This window comes from Myotis nattereri (genome assembly GCF_964212035.1).
Source record: "Myotis nattereri genome assembly, chromosome: 1".
Taxonomy (NCBI): Eukaryota; Metazoa; Chordata; class Mammalia; order Chiroptera; family Vespertilionidae; genus Myotis; species Myotis nattereri.
The window spans coordinates 172,389,348-172,411,041 of NC_138075.1; the positions used below are offsets into that span (position 1 = coordinate 172,389,348).

A 21,694-nucleotide genomic window follows, 5' to 3' on the forward strand; every position below is an offset into this window, starting at 1 on the left:
AACTCCTTTGGGGGTCGAATGACCCTTTCACAGGGGTCGCCTAAGACCATCAGAAAACACATATATAATTACATATTGTTTTTGTGATTAATTACTATGCTTTAATTATGTTCAATTTGTAACAATGAAAATACATACTGCCTATCAGATATTTACATTTCGATTCATAACGGAGCAAATTACAGTTATGAAGTAGCAACGAAAATAATTTTATGGTTGGGGGTCACCACAACATGAGGAACTATATTAAAGGGTCGCGGCATTAGGAAGGTTGAGAACCACTGATGTAATGTGTGCCTCATGGTGAGCTCAGCATAACTATCTCCATTTTTCCTATCTTTCCTGAGTCCAATGCTTCCATTTCAATAGATGACAGAGTAGCAAAAGAGAAAATAAAACTTTTTTTTTTAATTTTTTATTTATTGATTGCTTGATTTGAGAGAGAGAAAGAGGGAGAGCGGGAGAGGGGGAGAGAGGGAGAGAGGGAAACTGGGGGGAAGGGGAGGACACTGATTTGTTGTTCCAGATGTTTAAGCATTCATTGGCTAAGCAGGGATCTAATCTGCAACCTTGGTGTATATGAAGATAATGCTCTAACCAACTGAGTTTACCCAGCCAGTATTAAAACTTTCAGTATAGCAAGCTGATTCTGGCATCAAAAAAAAAACACAGTATAATGGCTTTGCCTTGTTGGTAAAGCATTTGGAAAACATAAGCAGGGTTTAAATGGGGCCCAGAAAAATCTTACAACTATATCAATGAGCTAGAGAATTGGCAGGAAGAATAAATCTCCACATCACTATAAAATTCCACTCCTATCCATCCATCACTGCCTCACACATAATTCATACCCACACATTCTGCAAAAAAATTAAGTCTCCTATAATTGGAAGGTAGCTATATCAATCATATTAACACATTGTTTACGGGTAGTTTTTATCACGCGCTAACAGGTGGCATGGGCCATTTTTGCTAATTTTTTGCACAAATGGCAACGTTCAGTAAAATTACGATAACTTTAGTTTACGTATTTATACGTTACCCGCATTCTACCGCTAGTCTATAAAAAAACGTATTAATACGTGTCCCGCGCTCTACTACACTGGTAGAACGTATAAATACTTTTCCTGCATACAATGTGTGAAGAAACAGATATTCACATTCGCCTAGAAATGTACTGAGGAAAGGTGTGGTAGTAAGGGATGAAAGGTATGGTAAAGGATATACTTTAGAGTCTGCTTCATTTTATGATTTTACTAGAGGCCCAGTGCATGAAATTTGTGCACGGGGGGTGGGGGGTTCCCTCAGTCTACCCTGCACCCACTCCAATCGGGGACCCTCGGGGGATGTCTGACTGGTGGTTGGACACCCCTCTCACAATCTGGAACCGCTGGCTCCTAACCACTCACCTGCCTGCCTACCTGAGTGCCCCTAACCCCTCTGCCTGCCTGATTACCCTAACCTCTCTGCCTGCCGGCCTGATCGCCCCTAACTGCCTCTGCCTGCCTGATCACCCTAACTGCCCTCCCTTGCCGTCCTGATCTCCTCCCAACTGCCCTCCCCTGCAGGCCTGATCTCACCCCCAACTGCCATCCTCTTCTGGCCAAGTTGGTTCTGATTGGTCAGTTTCTATGCCAGTCAGCGTCAAAAGCTCCGCCTCCTAGGCAGTCATTGGCTCCTTAAATTCACCCAGATTTGGTTCTGATTGGTCAGTTTCTATGCCAGTAGGCATCTCTGGGCCTGTCAACGGGTCCTGATCAGCAGCCCCAGTGGAGGCCTGGAGAGAAATGGAGGCTTGGCTGTTGGCCAGGACAGGAGAGAGAGGCAAGTTCTGATCAACGGCTGCCACAGAGGCTACGGATCAGACCCTGTCTCTCTCTCTCTCTGCAGGCCTCTCTCTGGGCCTGATCCACAGCCCCCTAGGCCAGTGGTTGGCAAACCGTGGCTCACGAGCCACATGGGCTCTTTGGCCCCTTGAGTGTGGCTCTTCCAAAAAATACCACGTGCGGGAGCGCACGTACAGTGCGATTGAAACTTCGTGGCCCATGCGCAGAAGTCGGTTTTCGGCCTGGGCGAGTCTATTTTGAAGAAGTGGCGGGTGTTGGTTGGTCGGGCGATTGAAGACGCGGCGCAGGCGGGCCGCAGGATACGCAGCGCGGGGGAGGCGCGCGTGATTCATGCACGAGTTGAATGAGACTGGCTACAAGACAAGTGTGGATGGGAGAGTTGGAAGGGGTCAACCTCAGTGAACATAACTCAATCAGATTGAGGATGTTTTTAGCAAAGGACAGCTTAGGAATACCCTAATTAAGTTAATAACAATGTACCTACCTATATAGTTTAAGTTTAAAAAGTTTGGCTCTCAAAAGAAATTTCAATCATTGTACTGTTGATATTTGGCTCTGCTGACTAATGAGTTTGCCGACCACTGCCCTAGGCAGTTAGTACTGGAGCAGGGCGCCGCCATGGCAACCCAGCACTGACTTCTGGTCTGGTGGGCCTTCAGTGGTTACGACCCTGGCTCTTTATTATATAGAAGTCTGACAGTTAAATGGCTGGGGGAGGGAGGAGGGCGGACCACTAATAATAAATGACTGACTCATGGAGCAGGTGATACCACTTGTTAAAGAAAATGTTCTCAGGCAACTCATGATTTTTGTAGTCTTTCTAAAAATGTGTAAAACTAATGGTAGAGTTTACTGAACTGAAGCTGCCAAGTCTACTACAGCTTTCTTTGGAGAAGTTCTGCTGCATGATACCAAATCCACTCTTAGTTCTGTGAAGCCTGATAAATGGCAAATTTTGCTATTCAAGTCACTCTTTTATTCTCCATCCTTAAAATTCAGCAATTTTTTTAAAAAATGGGATCACTCTGATCTGTGTTTACTCAACCCAAGCCATCTCCCAAGCTCATACAGAACATGGCTGAAAGGACAGAACAGGACTGATAGCTGTGTCCTTACCCCTCTTCCAAAAAAAAGCCGCAGAATGTATCAGTTACTCAGCTTACCCTTATCTCGGCCAATGGGAAAGCGGGGGAAACTAGCCCAAGGCCAAGAGTATGCTAGCCACCCCCCTGTCTTTGTGTAACCAGACCCTGGCTGCACCCTGCCCTTGCGTCACTAGCCCCCGGCCCTCACTCAACCAACCGGAATCGGCCAAATCAGTGGTCAGAGTGTGCCCCCACCCCTGACCCCAAGCCCTATAAATTCTTTGTTCCCTTGGGATTCGGGGCTCTCTCTTGCATCCAGTAATGGAGGCGGGGGGGGGGGGGGGGGACACCAAGTCCCAGGCTTGAATAAAAGACTCTATGCTTTTGCATCGGACTCGGCTCCCTGGTGGTCTGTCTTGGGGGATCTTGAAAGCTGGGCATAACATTTGGGGGGCTCGTCCAGGATCCCCAAGACTCACAAGGGACCCTGATCCCGAGTCTGACTGACCACGGTAAGTGTCTGTGTGTTGTCTATTCTGTTCTGTGTGTTCTGTCCTGTGTGAGCTCACTTCTGAAATCTGTATTGCCCATAAAGGCCTAGGTGGACACACTAGGAGGCCACGGGCGGGAGGAGGCGGGGGACGCTCCGATCCTCCATCTGGAGGGGCGCAGAAACCCCTCAATCTGAGACGAGTGGTGCATGGCCATCGTCTAATCTGTAGTTTTGCTTCCGCGGAGTCGGAAGGTTGTTTTGGTTTTGCTTCCATAGAGTTGGAAGACTGTATTTGTCTGGGTTTATGTTTTTTTTTTTCTGTTTTCTGTGGACTTACTGGACGGACATTATGGGACAGACTCAAACTACTCCTTTAAGCATTATGGTCGTTTTAAAATAAAGGGCTGGGTCAAACCTGCTTGCCAGCCTCAGGTGTGGTTTTCCAGAACTGCTGGGAACTTGGGACCTTGAAGCTTACTGAATTTAAATGATAAAAAACTTATGTCTTGCATTTTTGAAGTTTATTCTTAGAAATGTTACTGATTGAGAAATGCTGAATATTTGACTTGCCAGCTAAAAGTTTAAGGTTCGGATTGAATTGGGAAAAATTGTGTGTTGTGGTAGCTAAATGCCTTTGCTGAATGAATGTCTGGTGAAAGTGCGCGAGTGTGGAGGGAGGGGGCCTGCCCTCTCCTCTCCTTTGTGTGTCTCCACAACTTCGGTCAGGCGGGCAACTGAGTGAGAATCTGTGAAAACAGGTCACCCCCTCCCTTGTCTGTCTCTCGTCACCGATCATCATGAGGTCGGGACAAAGTAAACCTGCTGTTCTTAATTACATGTTAAAAAAATTTTTTTAAAGGGGTACAATAGAGATTGTGGAATTGGAATGAATGCTGAAACATTGAGGAAGCATGAGTGAACAGCTGTTTGTTTGTGTGGGACTAGCCAATTTGCTACCGAGAGGGGGGACAGGACGCAGTCTTAATCCTCCAGTAGGTTCTCACCAAAACGTTGGTCGAGAATTCTGTTCTGGGACATGGGTGCCAGGAGTGCCCCCACGCTCGTCTGGGGAGTTGGGCATTGTTTTGTTTATCTGCTCAGCTCCAGTCTGGGCTAGTCTACTGAGAGAATGTGAATACGAGTGTTTGTCTATTCTGGCTGCTCATTACTAGTCTGTGTGAAGTGAAAGTTACTTTGATTTATTTTGCATTTCTGTTAATTCATCTGGCTGAACGTTTGGACTGGACCCGCGATGGGCTGCAAGAATCACTAGCAGTTCTCAGAGTCTTTTGCTCGCCATTACAGAAGGAATCAGCCCACTTAGTTAATATAAATTTCTGTCTATAAGTTGCTCTTACCTGGGTTGTAAATCGCTGTAATTCCAAGATTGCTTGTAAAAAGCAAGAGAGAAGTCTTTTCAAGTTAACTGTTTGCTTAGCAAATTAACAAAGTAGCAAATTTCAAAGAACTTGTTATTCATGGTTTTCTTATCTCTTTGGTGGACAGCTCCACAGGATGGAGAAATTTACTGCCTGTGACTGTATTTTGTTTAACTTGCTGTTTTTAATTGTTTATTAGAATCCTCATAGTGGATATAACCTGGTCTTTCCCTCCCTCCCTCATCCCGATTCTGAAAGCATCTGTAACTGGATTTCAGATGGTCTCCATGTTTTCTGTCTGCAAGAAACCTCCCTATGCACCCGTTATATTTCCAGGCCGACTCTGTGAGGAAAAGCAATGGGCCTGGGCTGAGACAAGGGGGGCGGGGGTGTTGGCAGTTATGCTGCTGGCTGCAAACCTAACAGGTCTTATCAATGAACTTCAAGGTCACAAAAAGTAACTGTAAGCACAGACTTTCTCTGCCCTGGTTTATTCTTTTAACCCCTCCAATGCTGAATCAGACCGATACCTGTTCTTAGTTTTATCACAAAAGGTCTAGATATATCTTAAGAGTAAAAGTACATTTAAAATATGTTCATAAATATTAATCTAAAATTGCTGAATGTTCAGTTTTGGTAATCATTAAAGGATTAAGGTTTCTAAGAATAAAAAAAATAAAAAACCAACTAAACTCCTGCTAGAAAAGCGGAGGAGGAACAAAGCTAGAGTCCGCAGCTGCCCTGGTGATTTAGAACTGTTTTGTTAGGCAGACTCAGCCTAAGAGCCAGGTCAAAGAAGGGGGGCTGAATGCCTGAGCTGCCCGCAAGGCCCGGAAGCCCCTGGTGGAGAAGTAGCAGCGCACGGATCAACGAGAGCCTACAGGAGCTGCGGCAGCTGCTGGCGGGCACAGAAGTGAGGCTGGCGGGCCGGTGCCCAGGGGATGCTGAGCGAGCGGACGGGGGTCAGGGCATAGCCTGGCCTCACCTCCCTCCCCCACCTGGCGCCCCCACCAGCGCAGGTGCAGGCTAAGCTGGAGAACGCCGAGGTGCTGGAGCTGACGGTGCAGCGCGTGCTGCAGGAGTGCTGCGGGGCAGGGCTTGTGGGCGCGAGCAGCTGCAGGCAGAAGCCAGCGAGCGCTTCGCTACCGGCTACATCCAGTGAACCCCCTGCTTGAGTCCATACCACTGCAAAAGGGCAGCGGCTTCCAGGATTTGCTGGGGGACGCTCTGGCTGAGCCGCTGGGAGACCCTAGGCGGAGCAGCTGGCTCACAGGAGGGGCTGATATCCCCTTCTAGTGCACTCCCTTGAAAGAGGCCTGGTTGCTGCTCTGCCACGAAGGAAACTGGTAGAAAGGCAAGAAAGCAGGGCCCTAAGGGTTAACAAAAAGGCACTCTCCCTGGACCTGGAAGCCATCAGGACTTTGAAATTCTCCAAGAGAGGAGGAGTCTGACTCAGACTGGCTGAAACCTCGTTGGGTTAGAAAAACCGGAGGTTGCATATTGAACTTATAGACTGCAGTTTGCTGGGCAGAGGTCCAAGCCCAGTTATATAGGGGTTAAACTACCTGTGTACAGCAAAACAACTTTCTCCTGTGCCAGAATACATTTTAAGAAAATTGAGCCGAAACTGGTTTGGCTCAGTGGATAGAGCGTCGGCCTGCGGACTGAAGGGTCCCAGGTTCGATTCTGGTCAAGGGCATGTACCTGGGTTGCGGGCACTTCCCCAGTGGGGGATGTGCAGGAGGCAGCTGATCGATGTTTCTCTCTCATCGATGTTTCTAACTCTCTATCTCTCTCCCTTTCTCTCTGTAAAAAATCAATAAAATATATTTAAAAAAAGAAAAAAAAAAAGAAAATTGAATGCATGATAGACCAGTAAGCTGGGACAAGTAAAATAGGGAAACTGAGCAGAAATCCTGTCTTCCCTAAACCAATGACACTTGGGAGTAAATGCTTTGCATTTGCCTCCCTAAACAAAGGTTAAATCGTTTATGTCAATCTGATTAGTGTCATTTGTTGTCCACACCCAGGGACAAATGAAGTTAGAAAATAAGCCTTATTTTGATTAGTTCTTTTATTCAGGAGCCAACCCAGTCCCTCCCTGCAACATGAATGATAAAATGTATGTTAAGGAATTTTAAAATTGCTCAAACCTCGCTGCCTTGGGTCCAGTTCTGCATGTGTAAGAAGGGACAGAGTAAAGTTTAGTAGCAGGCCAGAAGAAGAAGCTGGCAAGGCCATCCAAACCACCCAGCCGCTATTGGCCAGAGCCGCCTGAGGCAGACCTCCTCGGACTGGCAACAGCTGACTCTGACTAGGACAGACTGGGCTTTTTCCAACTGGGCCCCCATGAGCCGATGGTCAAAATGAAGATCGGGGGCCAGACTGTGAACTTTATGATTGATACAGTGGCAGAGCACTCGGTAGTTACTCAGAAGGTAGCTCCCCTCTCAGGACAGGAAGTCACCATTATTGGAGCTACTGGTACGGTACCACAGCTGCAGACTGTTCTGCCGCCCCCGCTGATGTCAGTTAGGCAGCCATCAGGTGGTTCATGAATTCCTATATTTACCAGTTGACCTGGTCCCTCTAATGGAAGCAGAAACCACTTTTGCCCCAGATGGCTCAGCACAGCCTTGCCTAGGTGAAGAGACCTCTCCAATGATCCTGTCCTTAGCAGTGCCGAGAGAAAGAATGGAGACTTTATACCCCCCAGCCAAAGGCCCCCACATGTGTTCTTGTCAGGCCCCCATCAGGGGACTTGGGCAGTGTTCCTGTTATCTGCCAAAATTCCCAAGACTGTAAAAGTACTTGTTCACTGAAAAGATGTAAATATGGATGTTTATTTGATGTTTATATGTCTACTTAGGTATAAATATTTGTAGATAAATAGAACCCCCAGTTAATTTTCTGGTGTATTCTGGAGCAGCCTATTCAGTCTTGACAGAGCCAATGGGACCAGTAACATCTAAGATACCAGTTCTAAGAGCCACCGGACAAACTGCCTTTTTCCTTGGACATCAAAGAGGACTGTGGACCTCAGAAAGAACACAGTAACTCATTCGTTTCTAGTCATGCCAGAATGCCTGTACCCCTTACTTGGACGTGATCTCTTATAGAAATTACGAGCCATCCATAAGCTTGTTCAAGATGCCCTGCCAGTGCCACCTCAGACTCTGTACATCCTTTCCAGCCTGGGGACTCGGTGTGGGTAAAGAAGTTCACGACCCCAGGACTCACCCCAACTTGAAAAGGACTATACCTGCAGAAAATTGTATAATAGACTCAGATGATCCCTGCATCTTCATAGACACGGCTTCAGAAAAACAAGGACAATTTTACCTTATATAGAAAGGTCCCTAAAATGTTTGTAGAGCCCTACCATGTGTCATGTTTGATAGCATGAGATTTAGCTGCCTGAAGCGGCCATGGTGCCAATATTATGTTTCATTGTATTAATATGTTGTATTAACCTTTGATTCTCTTGCAGGTTTGAATGTAGCTGTGGACCGGTGATGGTCTACAGTCCTTGGTAGTTTTTGGGAATAACTGGCAAGTGTCCAGTCTTCCACACTGAGGGACATTGTTATAGTTATGTGTTAGCTGTCCTGGAAGGGGACTATATGGAATGAACCCCAAAAGTAAAGCGTGTCTGGCTGCCAAGAGGGCAGATGCCCAACTGGACAAAGAAAAATACCCATCAGGTTTTGGTCTCTATTGAGAAACAGCTGACAGTTGGCAGCCTGTCTACTGTCTTGCAGGCCTGCATGACCATGAACATGTCAGGGGTGGTACAAACCTCAGCTGTAGAGAGCTGGGAAAGGCCTATTTAGAATGGAAGGTCTGAGGCATAGTTATGCATTTTTAAAGGACTGACAAGAAAAATCAGAAGATCTTAAGAGCAGATCAGTATGTTTTTCTCCTTATATAATTCCTCTGAAATCTGGCAATGGTTAATAAGTCATGGCAATACATTTCTTTGCATGAAATCAATAAGACCAGTTTTCAGTAGTGATTTTATTAACTGGAAACTTTGACTGGAGTATCATGTTTTAAAGAAACCTGTCTGAACTCTGAAGACTTGAAGCCAATAAGAGTGCCACAGAGAAAGCCTGGTATCCTGCTTGGGAGCCCTGAAGATGGCTGGCGCTGGAGCGTCAGGCCCATGCCCTACCATCACTGGCGGTTCGTAAGAGTAGAAGGGGAGCAATAAGGACGCCTCTGCGTCCCTGCGGAACCCCCACACACTCTGGGCCGCAACGAGTAGGAGGGCTACTGAGATGGGCCTTAAAGCCTAGAGCATGGGCTCAGGTGGAGTTGCTACAGATGAGGGATTCACCTAACGCAGCAGATACTGCAGGCAGGCCTGATGGCAGCTGGAAAGCTTGGCTTCCTGGCCCTACGGGGCACATTAAGAATCAATCATGAAATTCCAGCAAAGGTAGTCAGTTACCATTCTTGTTGTGTTTATGCAAATATCAGGCCAAATTGAATACAGTAGATAAATTAGTCTTGATTTGGCTTTTTGATAACCATAGAGGAATTTTAAGGAGAAAAATCTATTTTAATAGAGGTTGTTAAAACTGAAATGTTTTCTTTCCCTTCCACCGGACCATTTGTTATAGTTTGTCTCTGCCAGATCACAAGCCCAGCTCCTTCTGTGCCCAGGACAGCAAGGAGCCTGATTGGAAGGTGACCTCTGACCAGACACACCCGCTGCAGATCACCCTCAAGAAGACAGCGGACCTCGGTGGACCCCTTGTAGTCCTCCTGATGCTGTTGACTTTTGGCCCTTGCATTATTAACAGACTAGTCCAATTTGTCAAGAAGTGTATAAAAATAATTCAGTTGATAGTTCAGTCCGTCTCATGATTGAGCCAGAAGTTCCAAGACAAGGGGGGAATGAAAGGACAGAACAGGACTGATAGCTGTGTCCTTAACCCTTCTCCCAAGAAAAAGCCGCAGAATGTATCAGTTACTCAGCTTACCCTTATGTCGGCCAATGGGAAAGCGGGGGAAACTAGCCCAAGGCCAAGAGTATGCTAGCCACCCCCCTGTCTTTGTGTAACCAGACCCTAGCTGCACCCTGCCCTTGCATCACTAGCCCCCGGCCCTCACTCAACCAACCGGAATCGGCCAAATCAGTGGTCAGAGTGTGCCCCCACCCCGACCCCAAGCCCTATAAATTCTTTGTTCCCTTGGGATTCGGGGCTCTCTCTTGCATCCAGTAATGGAGGCGGGGGGGGGGGGGGGGCACCAAGTCCCGGGCTTGAATAAACAACTCTATGCTTTTGCATCAGACTCAGCTCCCTAGTGGTCTGTCTTGGGGGATCTTGCAATCTGGGCATAACAATGGCAAAGTAACAAAATAATAAAACCCGTGAGACATTTTACTTATTTAACACTTTTGTACACTATGTGCCTACCACGTTGTACTCAATACTAAGATACAAACATGAATAATATACTAACTCTTAGGAAATACACAATTTGACATCACATATCATATAATAAACACTAGAGAAAGTCACTGCCTCATGGTAACAGCCATTAGTTTTGTTTTAAAAGCAGATGTGAAGATTTGAATTCATAAATTATAGATCATAATATGGAACAAAAGTAAGACTCATGATTCCAATTTAAGGTGTCAAAGACCCAAATTTGCACACAATTATGAAATCGGTTTTGTGGAAGACACTATGCATTGCTTACCCATCAGCTATCGCCCACTTCTTTCTTGCACCAGAACCATCAGGGATGCTGGGCCCCTCCCCAAACCTAGCAGACAAGCTTTGACTGTGCCAATCAGATAATTCTTATTTCATTTATGCATGAAAATGATAAGTTGGCCTGTAACCCAGACCTGGCCAATGAGACAAAAGAGGATGTATGTTGGGGGTTCCTGGGAAAAACTTTCCCCATTTGGAAACTCCCCTTTCTGTCTGCCTTTGAATACAGTTGTGTGAGGATATGATTACTGGAGCTGTGACAATTACCTGGTGTCCTTGAGGGGACAAACCCAAGGAAATGAAGATGGCAGAACAGAAAAATAGGAAGCACCTGGGTGCTTGATGTGCTCCTGATTTAACCAATCCTAGAAATCTCTCTCTCTAGACCTCTTATATAAGATCCTAAGTTTTACTCATTACTTATTCCATATTTACCTTAGTACTATATTCTGTTACTTGCTGCTGAAAGCATCCTGACTGATACAGGCCCATTTGAAAACAAAAAAGCAGGTATCAGATAGGTTCAGACTTCAGAGTGATCTCTTCTTAAGCAACTGCAGAATGCAAAAAGGAAAACCTTCTTTCAGGTTATTTACATCTCTGTCCAAAGATTCACCCATCAAAGCTAACTGGAAGCCTACAATAAATGTTCACAGAATTCAGCTGGGATCAGATTGCACTCTATGTTCTGAACTATGGCAATATCAAATCACCTAATGGTTGCTGAACCACTTCAGGTCCACCAGGAGCATCACAAAGCAGCCTTTAGTGTACATACTATGGTATTTGCTTCTCCTATCTTTGAAATTTGGGTCCAGAATCAATGTTAACTATGGTGTAGAGATAAGATATATGTATGCATGTCTTACAGGGATAATCAGTTTTTCCAAAATGCCCACTACATACAAGTTACTTTTCTTGGTACCAATAAGGTAAAGAACAAAATAATTCTATTAATTCTGCCAATCAACCTGAGGTTAAAAACATGTCTGTGGACATAATTCTAGAATTTTAAAACCAAACTGTCAGTACCTAAGCAAGACTCAAACTCAACTCCTTTTCCTTTTCTCATTACATATACCGAGGATAATAATACTGACCTACTTTACAGGGCTATCATAAGGATTAATCAGCTTAAAAATGCTAAGCACATTTGTAATAGTGTCAACAATTAAGAAAAAGCTAAGCACATCAAGATAGCTTATAATATGCAGATGCGGTTAACCACATTTACAATTAACAAATGTATCGCAACACAAACCACTGTGTTACTTAAAAATACTGCAAAAATTTTTAAATAATACACAAATAATATTTCACATTAGAGTTGTTCATTAATAAGTATTTATTTTCTAACATCTTTAGAGAAATAGGCTGAATACCATATAAAGAATTCCTTATAACTCTTGATTAAGCACACCAGAAAATAAAACTATTAAATGACATTTGCTTCTGATCACTAGGCCGGTGGTCGGCAAACTGCAGCCCCATGAGTGTGGCTCTTCCACAAAATACCACGTGCAGGAGCACACGTACAGTGCGACTGAAACTTCATGGCCCATGCGAAGTTGGTATTTTGTGGAAGAGCCACACTTGAGGGGCCAAAGAGCTGCATGTGACTCGCGAGCCACAGTTTGCTGAGCTGCAGTTTGCCGACCACTGCCCTAGGCCTCTGGACCAGAAAGCTGTCCACTCAGCTATCAAAAAAGTCAACCAGTTTGATTACCACCATTATTATCATCATCAGAAAGGGTATACACTCTCCCAGACCACCTGCCACTCCTAATGAGGAAGGGACAGCGCCCCTAACAAGTGTAGTGTTGAGATCTGAACACTTCCTATGGCACCTTCTGCCTTTGATATCAGAGTTATGGAAACAAACACTTCAATAACAGGAAGTCATAAAATTTCTTCTATTTCCTTTCAGCTCAGCTAGTTTGCTTTTTGGCAGAAAGCTGATTAACAACAAAGTTATTGAGTCGTTCAGTGACAGGAAAGCAAGCTGATAAGCTACTAGTTCAAAGTGTTATTTCTACCAGGGTTAGCAGCAAACACAGCTCTGGGAATTAAGGCTTTTGAGATGTTCTGCTTTATAAACCTCATTTATCAAAACAGCGGGAGAGCCCTAACCGGTTTGGCTCAGTGGATAGAGTGTCAGCCTGCAGACTGAAGGGTCCCAGGTTCAATTCGGGTCAAGGGCATGTACCTTGGTTGCAGGCACATTCCCAGTAGGGGGTGTGCAGGAGGCAGCTGATCGATGTTTCTCTCTCATTGATGTTTCTAACTCTCTATCTCTCTCCCTTCCTCTCTGTAAAAAATTAATAAAATATATATTTTTTTAAAAAACAGCAGAAGAGCTGTTACATATGGAGATGGGCATTATGGAAATGATTAGACTGATTACGAAATGTGAATACGAATGTGAATTGGATTAAATTACCTGCAAGAGAGAAACTAACTCAGGAGAAAGTAAAAGAAACCAATCATAGATATGAATCCAAAAGGGTTGACACAAAAATGTTAGTCTACTCATAAATTGGGGTTTGCTAGAAAAAGGCTTCCTGGGATGTCTATGCAGAATTTTTAAAAATTTAACAAATTAGGTTAAACTAAATAATTGCAGCTAATACAGTTCTTGTCTACTCAAGATAGGAAAAAAGGTTAGGAGGTTTACAATAATTCAGAGGATTAGTTTATGCTAATCCCAATATGGGAAATCAAGTAAATATTGGGAAAGGAAAACTGTCCATTTAGCTGAAGACTAGTGCTGACAATGTGGCTGGGTGGGAATAAGAGAAGCACAGTAAACTGAGGTAAAATTTTTCCATTTTCTCTATGGGCAACCAGTTCCTATTTTAGTTTAATAAAATATTCCAAGGTAGATTAATCACTTATTAAATGTCATCATTTAGAAAATAGTCATGTTTTTGTTTGCATGCTTTATTTAAAAAGGAAGGGACATAATTCTTCCTATAATGCAACTCTGTAAGTGTATGTCTTACAAAGTTATCAGATGAATTCATTAGCAAAAACATAAAGAAATTAGAAATAATTATACAATGTCCTGATCAATGAAACCATCCCTGATTTTGGAAGGGAGAGTTAAGAATGTATCATACAAAGGAGAGCATAAAGAGAGAAAAGTCATGTTAGAGAAGAATATTCAAAACAATTATAATCCAACACTTTTCTTTTTTAAGTTGGACATTGAGTTTAGACGGGGTTTGGCATTCTGCCCACGAAAAATATTTCTGGGAATCACAGGCATCTTTGCCCTTGGCCAAAGCACAAATGAATGCGTCATGGAGACACCTAAGCTAGAACCCTAAGTTGCCTGACTCAATGGAAAAATATATGTGCCTGCATAATCAGGAGTTTTAGTATTGGATGTGCCCTTAAAATGCCTTCTCTCCTCCACACAGGGAAGTTGGTCACATAGGGGCAGTACTGAGAAGAGAAATGAGAGTACAGGGAAAGTACAGTAGCCTTAGGAGCAATAAAAGCAATTGGAAACTATTACATGTTTTCAAGGAGAGAAAAAAAAAAGACAACCATACAAGTACTGTGAGTGCTTTGTATCACTGCTCTGTCACAGGTATAGGATGCTTCCAAAAAATGAATTTGTTTCCCTTGCAACTGTGCCAGTTGGACACAACGTATAAAATATCAGTATAGCCCTAGCTGGTTTTGCTCAGATATGAATCCAAAAGGGTTGACACAAAAATGTTAGTCTACTGGCCTGCAGACTGAAAGGTCCACGTTCAATTCCGGTCAAGGGCACAAGCCCAGGTTGCAGGCTCAATCCCCAGGAGGGGGCATACAGGAGGCAGCTGATCAATGTTTCTCTCTCCCTCTCCCTTCCTCTCTGAAATCAATAAAAATATATTAAAAAATAAAAATATCAGTATAAACTGATATGTGACAGTTGGGAGGACTGACTCAAGACACATGTTCAAATACAAGAATTTCATCCTGGTACATTGCCTATACCATCACCTTTCACCTTTCCTTCCCCGCACTCTTTTTAATCCTTCATGCTGCAGAGTCCTTTGGTCTGGGCAATGTCGTCAATTTGAAATCTCAGACTTGCCCACTATCCCCAGAAACATGTCCTCTGGGGAGGTGGCCTTCTACCAAGATCCCTCCCCAAATACCACAGTGGTTACCTGGGGCCAGTATTTCTGTGGGCCAGGGCCAGCACGGGCTACCTGAAACAGGGTCTGTCTGTCACCACCTCCACGCCTAGCAGCTCTCCAGGTCACAGTTCTCAATAAGCACATATAGAAAACAAGTTCGTTCTCTTTTCCCACTCATTAAAAATAAACCCAAATGGTACCCAGATTTAGAACATACCTACCAATGAAAAAGTCAGAAGAGAGGGTCCTAACCAGTTTAGGTCAGTGGATAGAACGTCGGTCTGTGGACTGAAGTATCCTGGGTTCAATTCCGGTCAAGAGCACATGGCCGGGTTGTGGGCTCGATCCCCAGTGGGGGACGTGCAGGAGACAGCCAATCAATGTTTTTCTCTCATCATTGATGTTTCTATCTCTCTCCCTCTCCCTTTCCCTCTGAAATCAGTAAAAATATATTTTAAAAAAGAGAGGGAAGTGCTCACCCACATAATCTTTCCATTCAAAGAGGAACTATTCCAAAGCTGCTATGGAGTTTATAATTAACAGGCAAGCTTCGCCAACAACAGAAATTTCTGGAATCTATTGTAATTTACACTAGAACCTTGTTTATTTGAAATTTTTATTATAAACATCGGCTGGGGATTCTGTGGTTGAATCCAAAGGCCTTCTTGGCATACATCTAGCTCAAGTCTATTGCAATCACTCAGCCTTTACTACAGAGAGAACTGGCCTGACCCAACGTACAGGCAGAAGCATTGTAGCTGCTCCTCACTCCCAGAGGCCCACAAACCACCCACCACTAGCTCCATAAAGCTGGTGGCAGGAGGCTCCACTGGTAGAATGTCACATTGCACTCAAATGTATTCACCACAGTGCCTTCCACAGATCTTTGCCATTGTGGGATTACAAGATTTTGTTTCCTTTCTCACCTGCCACCCCAAGTTCAATCTTCTCACCCCAGATTCTAAGGCAAAGGTGTGCCCTGAATCATCCTGAGCGACCAGCTCTGCTGGGACGCTGCCTGACAGAAGGCACAGTCACAGAGAAAACAGACAGGAGGGCAGACTTCACAGGCTACAGTTAGCTTTGTGGAGTCTTCTTTATCATTTGAAACTACTTTAAGAGCTACACTAGAACCGAAGTCTCCTCTTTTTATAGGAAAGGGAATTGAGGCTCTAAAATACAGAATCAGAGCATGGTAATGCCTCCACTAGGTTTGTCTGACTCCAGAATTCACCCTAACCATGTTGTCTCTATAGGAGTAATGGAAAGATCTCCTCCTGGTCCCCAAAATACTCCCTTCAAAGGCTGGTCAGGGTGAATACAAATCCTTCAGGGGTCACTGGTGTGAAATGGGCCTAAAGGATCTCTAAGCCCTGATGGAATGTAGATATTCCCAAGAGGAGGAGCATGATGTTGGGCTGTGACCTGCCACTGACCCCTCTGTAAGCATGAGTAGTTAGACACTGACTCTCACCTGGGGAAATAGCAAGAACAGATTAATGTAAGACACGGGTGAGTTTTAACAGGAGGAGAGAAAAGATGACCGTGGCTTTTACTCTCTTCTAATATGAAAAACATTTTTAAAAGTAAAAAACCTTCCTACCGCCTCCATAATAATTCTATATTACACTTCTGTATTATATTAATTGGTAAAACATAATGAATAGGAATTACTAACTCAATTTATGAAATGGTGACACTGTTAACTGAATTTTTATTTTAGTTAAAAACATGATCTACTCACATTTGAAAAACTGTAGTACCAGGTGCATTGTATATATAAAGGTGCATATATGAACCATGCTACAAACCACTTCCTTGAAATCCCAAGAGTCCAAGGGCCACAAGTCCAGAAACAACTGTTTAGGACATTGGGTGAGCAGGCCTGGTAGGATATGGCAGGGAGGGTTCCCAAGAGGGAACCTCGAGGCAAAGAATGGGGAAAAAGCCCATAAATCACAGTTCACACACTTAATAATTCTACATAAGAGCAGCCCTGCAGCCCTTTATCCAGTGGGCAACATAAAATTGATGAAATGTTAACACTGATATTTGGGCAGGGCAACTACAGAATGTAGCCACTTGTTATGGGAGGAAATAAATATGAGAAAAGAGGGAGCCAGTGTCACAGAAAAAATTAGCTCATCCTGACACCAAAATGATTTGCCTAAATAAACACAAAAAGGTAAAATCACCTAGAAAAAAAACACAAGACTGTCCTTTAATGAAGCTTCAGTATCTTCATTTGATTTGGATTAAATAAAAAAGTCAGCAAATAACAAAGAAAATGACACATGCCATGCTAATATGAAAAATACAGCATGGTCATAATTTAAGACCCTATCTTATCATTTCTCACCAAAAGGAGACTCATTCAAGTATCACCACTCCTCTAAATGTAGCTGAAATCCAAGACTAAGAAAGTACCTTATAGATAGATCTATGCTATATAAACGCATACTGAAGGTCAAACTTAGACCCTTTAGACCAAAAAAAAAATGGAAGAAAAAAGAACTTAAACCAATGGACTTTAAATACACACAGCACCTATTATCAATAAATGAAAGACCCTAAAACTTAAGGAATCTAATCAGCCCTCTACCTTTCCAACTTCTCCTCTCTCACCCTCCATCAACAGTCTCACCAAACTATTCAACATTCCCTGAACAAGATTGCACCATCATACCCATGCCTTTAATCACTGAGTACACCCAGGTGTGTGTAATAAACATACACACACTTGCTGAAGTCCTACTCCTTCTTCCTACTTGACTAACCTCCGAAGGAGAAATGAATCCCTCTCCTTCAATCCCCCAGCATGTTTTCCAACTTACCTCACACATTCCTGCACATGGGTTCCCTGGAACCAAATCATTACTAACTCATTCACTTTCTACTCACAACACCAAGCATAGTACTTAGCCCAAATTGCTTAACAAAAGCATGTTGCAGAAATAAATGAATGAATAGGCACTTTGGAGGAAAAATTAGAGGGAAATGCTTCTGATATAGATTGTATGAGGATTACCTATTCACAAAATAATCACAATGTGTTAGCATTCAATTATGGGAGAAAAATCTATTTCTCTAACTCTAAACCAACTAGTCAACTTCCCTCCCCCCGTAACTGATACAACATATGTTGTCTAATAATATGAAAAGGAGCCCTAGCTGGTTTGGCTCAGTGGATAGAGTGTCAGCCTACAGACTGAAGGGTCCTGGGTTTGATTCCAGTCAAGGGCACATACCAGTTGCAACTTGATGCCCGGCCCTGGTCAGGGCACATGTGGGAGGCAACCAATCAATGTGTCTCTCTCACATTGATGTTTGTTTCTCTCTCTGTCTTTCCCCCTCCCTTCCACTCTCTATAAAAATCAATGGGAAAATATCCTCAGGTGAGGATTAACATCAACAACAAAAAAAGACAGAAAGGAAATGTCCGGTTTTCCATCAAAAGGCTTGAATTAGACACAAAAGTTCCACACAGCCCTAACTGGTTTGGCTCAGTGGATAGAGCGTCGGCCTGCGGACTGAAGGGTCCCAGGTTCGATTCCAGTCAAGGGCATGTACCTGGGTTGCGGGCACTTCCCCAGTGGGGAGTGTGCAGGAGGCAGCTGATCAATGTTTCTCTCTCATCGATGTTTCTAACTCTCTATCCCTCTCCCCTCCTCTCTGTAAAAAATCAATAAAATATATTTTAAAAAATTAAAAAAAAAAAGTTCCACACAGAAGGGGATCCTACACCATTCAAAGAGCCTCCCTGAAAGATAGACACTTGCTGAGAAGATCTTCCACCAGCACGCTCCCATTCCCCAGCCTTTCTCGCCGTCACCAAGGCAGACAAGGTGCACTCACCTGGCTTGTTTCCTTCCCTCTCGTGGCCCAGCTGCCCCTTGGTGTTCAAGCCGCAGGTGTAAACCTCTCCATCCTCCAGCAGGAACACGGAGTGGTTTCCTCCACAGGCTACTTCCTTGACACTTCTGTCTGATATAAATCCACACACTTGTGGCTCGGCCACAATTCCTTGTAGGTTCGTGCTGATACCAGGTTGGCCCAGAGACCAATATCCCCAACATAACATTGTTCTTATCCTTCAGGGGATCATGTAGCCTAGAAAAACATTTTGTAAAAAAAGATTTTAAAAAATAGGTCAGAGGAAATCACATTGAGTAATAATAAATGTAATCAATTTTTAAAAATAACCTCTAATATTCTTCAGATACTTTGCATGTCAGAAGAATACTTACTAATAGTGTTGAAAGTAGTCATGTTATAATAATAATAATAATAATAATGCCACTTTTGTGTTTTAAAGTAAGATTTTAAAGAACATTTCTAAACAAATTTTATTTGTGTAAATGAATTGTGAATACAGAATAGAGTTTTCAGATCACTGATGAGGAACACTTGAGTACAGGAGCATTGCTAAAACAATCTCTGCAAATCATATGGTACAACAGCTTTGAAATTACCCTCATGACTTCCCCTTGTTCTTTCTCACTGCACTTTTCCTTTGAGTTTTCTACTTATTTAAATTTTAAAAATTTGTGAGCTCCTTTAAATAGCCTATTGTTAGCTTGGACAGTAATTCACCACTTGCAACAAAAATGAGAAATGGGTAAAAAATGTTACTTCTCTTTCCTCTTACACATCCTTCTGGATCTGAGTCAAGCTTCATATCCTACTCAAGGGCCTCTGGAGACCATTCCAGCCACCATCAATCTGCATCCCTCCGACCCTGATTAAAAGCTTTCTCTGGCCTGTCGTGTGGCTCAGTGTTTGAGCCTCGACCTATGAACCAGGAGGTCACGGTTCGATTCCCAGTCAGGGCACATGCCTGGGTTGCAGATTCGAACCCGTGCAGGAGGCAGGTAATCAATGATTTGCGCTCATCATTGATGTTTCTCTCGCTCTTTCCCTTCTTCTCTGAAATCAATAAAATATATTTTTTACAAAAAAAAAGAACAGGAAAAACTTTCTCTGTATCATAACTTAACTCCTCAGCCAGATTTTAATTGCCTTAATCAGAGACCACAGTATAACACAGTCGTGGGCAAACTACAGCCCGTGGGCTGGATCCGGCCCGTTTGAAATGAATAAAACTAAAAAAAAAAAAGACCATACCCTTTTATGTAATGATGTTTACTTTGAATTTATATTAGTTCACACAAACACTCCATCCATGCTTTTGTTCCAGCCCTCCGGTCCAGTTTAAGAACCCATTGTGGCCCTTGAGTCAAAAAGTTTGCCCACCCCTGCTCTAGCCCAAAGTCTCACTACTTTTAAAAATTTATGCTCCTCCCCCCAAAAAAATAATTATTAAAAATTCATGCTTTCCTTTCATACAAACAAAAACCAATTTCATCTCTATCAGTTCACACCCTCTAGGATGGTTATAATAAAAAAGGACAGATAATAACAAGTGTGAGTGAGGATGTGGAGTAAGTGGAGCTCTCTTACATTGCTGATGGGAATGTAATATAGCACAGGTGCTTTGGAAAACAGTCTGGCAGTTCCTAAAAAGGCTAAACATAGAGTTACCATATTATCCAGCAATTTTACTGCTAGCTATATATCCAAGAGAACTGCAAATTGACAGAGAAAGACAAATACCATATGATTTCATTTATATGTGGAATCTAAAATAAAAAATGAACAAACAAAACAGAAACAAACTAATAGATACAGAGAATAAATTGACAGTCTCCAGATGGGAGGGTTGTTGGGGGGGATGGGCAAAAAAGGTGAAAGGGATTAAAATATACAAATGTCAAGACCTAAAAATAGTCACAGAGATGTAAAGTACAGCATAGGGAATGTAGTCAATAATATTTTAATAACTATGTATGATACTGGTAGATACTAGACTTAATGAGGTGATCACTTCATAAGCTATATAAATGTCTAATCACTATGCTGTATCCCTGAAACTAATATAATATTGTATGTCAACTGTAATCAAAAAATAAATTTTTAAAATTTAAATAGGAAAAAAAGAACTAAAAGCATAAATACATCCACACAAAAACATGTACACAAATGTTCATAACAGCATTATTCACTCATGTTATGAAAAGGTAGAAATAACTCAGACATCCATCAAATGAAAAATGAATAAGCAAAATGTAGTTTTTCTATACAGTGGAACACTTATTTAGTGACCTATGGCAATGCTATCTGATTTACTCTTTGAACTCTTTCAAAAAAGTCATGGGAAAAATATAAAATTGAATCTCAATTTGCTGTCTTAACCAGAAAGTTCTGCTTCTTCTTAAGATTTTTTGTCTAGACACTAGAACTAAAAAAAAAAAAAAAAAAAAAAATTAAGCTTCAATGTTATTCTTTGAGTTAACTACAAAGGGAGACAAGATAAAATGAGGCAGCGGAGGATTGAGAGGGAAGATACATACATTTTAAAAGACCAGCAAGATCACATAATCTTTTCATAATTTTATTTTCCCAATTTGCTAAATTGCTGTATACATACTAATGTCTTCCTTAATTTTCAATGTTTCATGAGCATGTCTTCTCTTACTAATAGTTACATAAGAAACTCATAGTACTTACTATACATCATTCACTGTGCTAATAAGCATTTTATTTCATTATCTAATTTCATCTTCACACCAACCCTGTGCCATAAGTACTATTTTTAGCCTCATTTTAGAGAAAGCAAGGCTCAGAGAGATTAACAAGCATGCCTAAGGTCACACAGCCGAAAAGAGCCAGAACCAGGCTATGAATCTTAAGCCAATGTGAAGTATGGTACCTATTTGCTTTGTTTAACAATGGACAGGTTACTTTGATTTTCTATATTGTATAAGTCATCCCATTCGATTGAATGCCTTATCGACTGAATGACTATTCCATTGATTGTTATCATACTGGTCTTAGAGAACACATTCTACTGTACCTGGAAACAGGACAGCACAATTACCCTAAATTGTTTTAGTGGCCACAGGTGGTATGTTCCAGCTGACTCAGTGGTCCCGAGACCAGGACAGCACAGTTACTCTAAATAGTCC

At 42.7% G+C, this 21,694-nt stretch overlaps 1 protein-coding gene across 1 annotated transcript in view; it reads right to left on the reverse strand.

Moving 5' to 3' along the window:
• HERC3 (HECT and RLD domain containing E3 ubiquitin protein ligase 3) overlaps positions 1-21,694 on the reverse strand; it is a 96,990-nt gene that overhangs the window by 69,519 nt on the left and 5,777 nt on the right. Inside the window, exon 3 of the mRNA XM_081109454.1 lies at positions 18,525-18,779. Coding sequence (XP_080965580.1) covers positions 18,525-18,750 — 226 coding nt within the window. The 5' untranslated portion in view covers positions 18,751-18,779. The remainder of the gene's footprint in view (positions 1-18,524; positions 18,780-21,694) is intronic.